This window comes from Oncorhynchus kisutch, linkage group LG5 (assembly GCF_002021735.2).
Source record: "Oncorhynchus kisutch isolate 150728-3 linkage group LG5, Okis_V2, whole genome shotgun sequence".
In the NCBI taxonomy this organism is placed as follows: domain Eukaryota; kingdom Metazoa; phylum Chordata; class Actinopteri; order Salmoniformes; family Salmonidae; genus Oncorhynchus; species Oncorhynchus kisutch.
The window spans coordinates 20170318-20178122 of NC_034178.2; the positions used below are offsets into that span (position 1 = coordinate 20170318).

At 40.9% G+C, this 7805-nt stretch overlaps 1 protein-coding gene across 1 annotated transcript; it reads right to left on the reverse strand.

Moving 5' to 3' along the window:
- Nucleotides 1–3042: 3042 nt before the first annotated feature.
- LOC109890748 (zinc finger protein 568-like) lies at nucleotides 3043–6884 on the reverse strand. Its single transcript, XM_020482760.2, has 2 exons — nucleotides 6056–6884; nucleotides 3043–3949 (listed from the first exon to the last, which is right to left on the reverse strand). Exons 1-2 carry the CDS (start codon nucleotides 6597–6599, stop codon nucleotides 3183–3185), a joined length of 1311 nt encoding a protein of 436 aa, XP_020338349.2. The 5' UTR covers nucleotides 6600–6884; the 3' UTR covers nucleotides 3043–3182.
- Between the last annotated feature and the right edge of the window lie 921 nt (nucleotides 6885–7805).

The following is a 7805-nucleotide window of genomic DNA, read 5'->3' on the forward strand; positions in this document are numbered from 1 at the left end:
GAGCTCCAAGACAGGATTATGTCGAGGGCACAGATCTGGGGAAGGGAAGAAATATTCTGCAGCATTGAAGGTCCCCAAGAACACAGAGACCTCCATTTTTAAATGGAATACTCTTCCTAGAGCTGGTCACCCGGCCAAACTGAGCGATTGGGGGAGAAGGGCCTTGGTCAGGGAGGTGACCAAAAACCTGATGGTCACTCTGACAGCGCTCCAGAGTTCCTCTGTGGAGATGGGAGAACTTTTCAGAAGGACAACCATCTCTGCAGCACTCCAACAATCAGGCCTTTATGGTAGAGTGGCCAGACGGAAGCCACTCCTCAGTAAAAGAAACATGACAGCCTGCTTGGAGTTTGCCAAAAGGAACCCAAAGGATGGGTGGAATGGAAAAGGTTGCCGACTGCTGGTGTAGCCTATTACCAGAAACTATAGGACCATAACATCAGAATTTACAAAGGCCAGCAGCAGTGGGAGGAGGAACAGTTTTTTTCTGATGGTTAGGCTATCTTGATCTCTGGCTCCCTCTAGTCGTTTGTGTGTCTTAATTATTTCATCAAACAGCGTGCTTAAATCATCAGACTAGTTCAGTACATGTAGTTGATTTTATTAAAACACATGGGGTGTGTCTATATATGGAAAAATACACATTATAACATTTCTACCAATCGGTTGGTAGAAAGAAAAGACGACTCTAGGTTGACCCAATATTTTTTTCAGTCGGGGCCCTAGTGCATTCAAGTTCAGACCGCTTCCCTTTTTACACATTTTGTTACGTTACTTATTCGAAATTAGATTTTTTTTTAAAGAATTAAATGAAAATGTTACATGTTTTAGAAATGCTTGAGACTGAATTAAATCAATTAACCATGTTAAGGATATACCGTGCTTGTTTACATTTACTGATAAACATTTGCGTAAAAAACGCTTAAATTGTGGGTTCTGATGAGGTACAACAGTTGAACTAAGCGCATGAGGCATTTATAAGTGATTTCTTCAAGAAACAATGGGTACATATCATTCATGTATAAGTCCCAAAATTACTACATCTTGGGCTAATCCAATAAGAGATATTGAGGACTACAGTATTTCAGGCATTGTCATTGGATGCATTTGATCAATTGTTAACGTTTTGTTGATGTTCTACACATTACAGTGTAGCTTCGGACATTCCTACAGAACAACATTAAAGTGTAGAAGCCCTTTACTGCATATTGGTTCAACGACTGCAGAGACGGTACTTACTGGCGTTAAACAGATCTCCAACCTCTTTTTCACACCAAAAACGACATCCTCTTCTTTCACTGTAACGTCTTTCTCTTCTTTCACTGTAACAGCCTCACCCTCTACTTGTTTTACTGTGACATCCTCCTCTTCCTTCTCCTCTTTCACGACAATGTTCAGCCCCAGAGCTTCTTTCTCCGTCCAGCAGACCTCCTCTTCTTTAGCAGGAGAGTAGTTTAGGGAGCTCATGTTCTGGGATGTTAGCTAGCTATCATTAGCGACTAGGCTAGTGCTAACTTAACCAGCCAGCTACTATATCTGACTAATACAAAATAACGTCATATTAAATTAAATAGGTTAACGAGTAGATACGATATAAGTGTGTATAAAACACAGTAGCTAATATACAACGAAAGCGTATAAATAGCTTGAATCTTTCGGCTATGTTCGCTAGCAAGCTACGGAGTTGCTTGACGAGCTGTTTCTGAAGAACCGTCCACTAGATTACACGTCACGCTGGCAGCATCGCCTGAAAGATGCACATCGCGTCTGCTGACTGGAGGGGAAACGTAGTTGAGGATCATATTTTATTTTCAGACAAAGATTATTTTAAATAATACTATTATATTGAGACATACAAAGACAGACAGTATGGTGCCAGGACAACAACCTCTACCTCAATGTAAGCAAGACTAAGGACTGATCGTGGACTACAGGAAAAGGCAGGCCGAACAGGCCCCATTACCATCGACAGGGCTGTAGTGGAGTGGGTCGAGAGTTTCAAGTTCCACATCACCAAAAAACTAGAATGGCCCAAACATACCAAGACAGTTGTGAAGAGGGCACAACAAAACATTTCCCCCCTCATGAGACTGAAAAGATTTGGCATGGGGTCCCCAGATCCTCAAAAGGATCTTCAGCTGCACCATAGAGAGCTACCTGAGGTTGCATCACTGCCTGGTATGGCAACTGCTCGGCATCTGACCGTAAGGCGTTACAGAGGGTAGTTTGAACGGCCCAGTATATCACTGGGGCCAAGCTTCCTGCCATACAGGACCTATATAATAGGTGGTGTCAGAGGAAAGCCCATAAAATTGTCAGAGACTCCAGTCACCCAAGTAATAGACTGTTGTCTCTGTTACCGCACTGCAAGTGGTACCAGAGCACCAAGTCTAGGACCAAAAGGCTCCTCATCAGCTTCTACCCCAAGCCATAAGACTGCTGAACAATTCATAAAATCGCCACAGGACAATTTACATTGACTCCCCCCTTTTGTACACTGCTGCTACTCGTTGTTTGTTACCTATGCATAGTCACTTTGCCCCCACCCACATGTAGATTACCTCAACTAGCCTGTTCCCCCGAACACTGACTCGGTACCGGTGCCCCCTGTATATAGCCTCGTTATTGTTTTTCTCATTGTGTTACTTTGTATTTTAGTCTACTTGGTAAATATTGTCTTCTTGAATGGCACTGTTGGTTTAAGGGCTTGTAAGTAAGCATTTCACGGTAAAGTCTACACTTGTATTCCGCGCATGTGACAAATAAAGTTTGATTTGAACACTTATTTGTCATTCCCACATGGAATCTGGGAATAATGTGTACATCACTGGTTAGAGGACAATTTGTAGAAAACCGCTAGCTACATTTTGAAGTGTTTCATTTTGATTCATGTGGGTCTCCAACACAGTAAGTGTAACAGAACTCTGGATTTTTTCCCCTGATGAGGCTAATATTCATATCATGCTGAAATCAATAGAACAGGGGGTAAACATTTAGAATTCTACACTGTGACATCATTCAAATACTCCAACTACAATGTTAAAACATTCTACATTGTGACATTTTATTGATATCAGGAAACTCCTTCATGTATATTTTCTGATGTTTAATCAGAGATATTTAACCAGAGTATCTATTCCCACATTGATCACAGCTATAAGAATTGTTTCTCTGGTGTCTAGTCAGACTGCTATGTGTAACAAATCTCCTCCCACATTGATCACAGCTATAAAAGATTTCTCTCCAGTGTGTGTTCTCTGATGTACCTTCAGCAAGCTTGAGCGATTAAAACTCTTCCTACATTGATTACAGCTATAAACTTTCTCTCCAGTGTGAATTCTCTGGTGTAATTGTAATGTATATAATTTTGAAAAGGTCTTCCCACAGTCAGAGCAACTAAACAGTTTCTCCCCTGTGTGTGTTCTCTGGTGTATAGTCAGGCGGCTAGATGAAACAAATCTCTTCCCACATTGATCACAACCAAAAGGTTTCTCTCCTGTATGTGTTCTCTGGTGTACAGTCAGACTACTAGATGTGACAAATCTCTTCACACATTGATCACAGCTATAAGGTTTCTCTCCAGTGTGTGTTCTCTGATGTACCTTCAGGCAGCTTGAGTGAGTAAAACTCTTCCCACATTGATCACAGCTATAAGGTTTCTCTCCTGTATGGATTCTCTGATGTATTTTAAGGTTTGCTATAGTGGTGAATCTCTTCCCACAGTCAGAGCAGTGAGCTGTATCGCCTGTGTGAATTCTCTGGTGTACTTTTAGTGAATCTAATCTTGAGTAACTCTTCCCACATTCAGAGCAGTAGTGAGAATTCTTCCCTGTGGGTTTCCGTTGGTGTTTCTTGAGGTGTTCTGATGTGGAGAGACTCTTCTCTGCCTGGTCAGCGTCATGATGTAGCTGAGGCTCCCCAGAGGATCCACAATAGTCACCTCTCTCTCCTGTGTGAACAACAAAGTCAGACGGATGGTTAAAGGCCCACAACAGCAAAAATCCACTCTTTATTTTGAGCTAAAAGGTGCTTCCATGACGTTGTACAACCATTTACGTCTGTAATGAATGTTTAAATGCTTTTACAAACTTATTTGACAATTGTCTTAACATGACACAACAGTAATATTTAGTCTTATTTTTTTCACTTCAGTAGTAACATTGATGACTCTAGGTTAGAATGTGGTCCCCTTTCTGTTTTTGCTCAAATTGTCGCTCGAGGGCGATGTGCACGCAATTTGGTTGCAGAAACTCGTCCCTGCTAATACAGAAACCATTTGTTAAGTATGTAGTAAATCTGCATGGAGCAAAAATGTTTGCAATCGTCTCAAATCAACTGCTTTATACTTAAAAAACACTTCAACCAGTAAAATGCTCTGTGGCTAGCTTTACTACCAGCTTGTCAATGAGCATTAGCATTCAAGTGCTGCATCCAAAACAGGTATTTTGCAACTATCACAACCAAATATTATCTTAGCGACTGTTCAAGCAATAATCAAAACAACAATTGTAAGCATTTTGAGAACCCTAAAAAGTGTTTTTGGTTAGAAGTATAAACCTGGTAAATCTAGGCTGTTGAATGGCCCCAGATGGCCAACAGTTTATTTAGAAGTAATAACCTGGTAAATCTACTGTTGAATGGTGGCAGTTGTACTTGTTTATGACGTGACTCTGAGTCATCAGGTTGCCATGGGCTGCATGGGGTGTTTTGGTTTCTCTCTGGGTTGAGTAGACAAACAGAGGGGACAAAGACTCTCCTATTTCAGTGGCTGATAATAAGGGGGATCCAGGATTGGTCCATTTTAGTTTTAAACTAAGGTTATACTGTCTATGAGTCTTTATGTTAATAAAGAGGACAATGTGGGACATTGGGATCACATTTCTAAATGATTGGAAACAAAAACACATACAAATGCAGTTCCACATGTGAACTTACAGAAATAAATATATAAATACATTTGATTTGACTATATAACCATTGATACTTGAAGAATATTACTTATAAATGCCACAAATGTTTCAACTGTATTACTCCACCAGAAACCAAAACATAAGCTTGTATAACGCCACTGTTTGTAAACAAACACTGTATAACCTCTCAATCTGGTCAAAACTATCATTATGACCTCATGGATCGCCAGTCGTATTCATAGTGTAGTGAATACAGGGGGTAGCCCTGAGCCGAACTCAAACCTGGGTCCAGCGACTGTCAAGCCAACACCTTATAACTGTTATGCCAAGATGTTTGAACTTCTTGACGAGGTCGCTAGGTGTTGGGTTACAGTTGCTACAATAGCTTTCTCTATGAATTTGAGTAGTTACATTTCTCCAGAACCCATCCCTCGGCTGTTTACAAAACCTAGTCTCAGGGTTAGCATTTTGTTACTTTTTAAAAAGTAAGTTGCCCCTTTAAAAAAGCCACACATCAATTAACAAATCTGCAGTTGAAACAATAACAAAGCTGCCATTCCGCCACTGTTTTGGTTATAAGATGATGTTATTTAACTTGGCAAGTCAGTTAAGAACAAATTCTTATTTACAATGACGGCCTACACCGGCCAAGCCCGGACGATGCTGGGCCAATTGTGCGCCGCCCTATGGGACTCCAAACCACAGCCGGTTGTGATACAGCCCGGATTCGAACCAGGGTGTCTGTAGTGACGCCTCAAGCACTGTGATGCAGTGCCTTAGAACGCTGCGCCTCTTGGGGGCTGGAGAAATATAACTACTCTCAAATTCATAGACAGACCTATGGATGCAAGGACTGACCATCCATGATACCAACATTATAGTTTTAACCATGTTGAGGATATACCGTGTTGATTTATATTGTTTCTAAACATTGGAGTAAAAAAAAGCTTATTTGGGGTTCTGATGGGTACAACATTTGAACTAAGCTCATGAGGCATGTGTTATATTCTTCAATAATCAATAGCTATAAATAAATAATTTAAAAGTCCAAATATGGATGTGGCATTTGCAGATTTCCCCTTTAACACCACACATCAGTTCAACAACTGCATAGTTTGTGCCTCTTTTTTTAAGACAGTACTTACTAGTGTTAATCAGGGCCAGGTTTCCTAAAAGCATCTTATGGCTAAGTTCATTGTTAGAAACATTGGATGCCTTAAGTTGCCTTTGGGAAACCGGCCCCAGATATCCATTGTCCTCCTCCTTTTTCGATGTGACAGTCATCTCTCCCTCCTCCTCTTTCACTCCAAAAACGGAATCCTCCTCTTTCTCTTCCTCCTCTTCTTTTACTGTAACACCCCCCTCTTTCACTCTGAACGCGTCTTCCTCTTCTTTCACCGTAATGTCTCTCTCTTCTTCTTTTACAGTAACATCCTCCTCTTTCACTCCGAACGAGTCTTCCTCTTCTTTCACTGTAACAGCCTCACCCTCTACTTCTTGTTTTATTGTAACATCCTCCTGTTCTTTCACTGTAATGTATTTATCTTCTTCTTTCGCGGTAACAGCCTCAACCTCTACTTGTTTTTGTAATGTAACATCCTCCTCTTCCTCCTCCTCTTTCACGAGAGTTTCTTTCTTCGTCCAGCAGACCGCCTCTTCTTTAGCAGTAGAGTAGATTAGTGACCTCATGGTCAGAGATGTTAGCTAGCTAGGCTAATGCTAACTTAACCAGCCCGCCAGCTGACCAACAACAACGTAAATATGAAAGTGAATGGAATAACTTACTAGACGACAGAAACTGGTGTAAAAAACAGGAGCTAATATACACCAAAAGCATATAAATAGCTCGAATCTGTCGGCTATGTTCGCTAGCAAGCTACGGATGTGGTTGACGAGCTGATTCTGAAGAACCGTCCACTAGATTAGACGTCACGCTGGCAGCATCGCCTGAAAGAAGCACATCGCGGTCTGCTGACTGGAGGGGAAACGCAGTTGAGGATCATATTTTATTTTCAGACAAAGATTATTTTAAATGGATTTAATGAAATAATACTATTACATTGAGACATACAAAGACAGGAATGCGTTGATTGATTAGTGCGAATAAAAAAAGTTTACTACAGCTAATTTTAAGGCAGTTTCATTCTGTCATACTAAATCTAAATAAGTAGCTAGATATTGTAGGTCTATACTGCTCCTACATGGTGTAACAATACATCATGTAGATGTATATAATGAACAGACTAGGTCTATACTGCTCCTACATGGTGTAACAATACATCATGTGGGACTTTAAGGAAATGCTGTTGTTTCACTGGTGAGTAAAAACTCATGCTTCCAACACTTTAACTTGTCTGAAAATTAAATATACGTTATACTCAACTGTATTACCCACTCCAGCTAGCAGATGGCGGTCTTCGACTTTAAGGCAATGCTGCTAGTGTGACGTATATTCTAGTGGACGGAACGCTTCTTTCAACAGCAGCAACAGTTAGTCAGCCACCTCGGAAGCTTGCTTGACAACATAGCTGAACCAATAAAGCTTGTTAGACGCTTTAGTGTATATTAGCCACTGTGTTTTAAATCCACTCGGTCGTCTAGTTGGTTATCCGATTTCATTTCATATCTACGATGTCAGCTAGCGGGCTGGTTAAGTTAGCATTAGACTAGTTAGCTAACATCCCCGACCCTGCGGTCACAAAGCTACTCTCCTGCTAAAGAAGAAAAGGTCTGCTGGATGAAGGAAGAGGAGGATGTCACAGTAAAACAAGAAGTAGAGGGTGAGGCTGTTACAGTGAAAGAAGAAGAGAAAGACGTTACAGTTAAATACGAAAAAGACGCGTTCGAAGTGAAAGAAGAGGATGTTGTTACTGTAAAAGAAGAAGAGGATGTTGC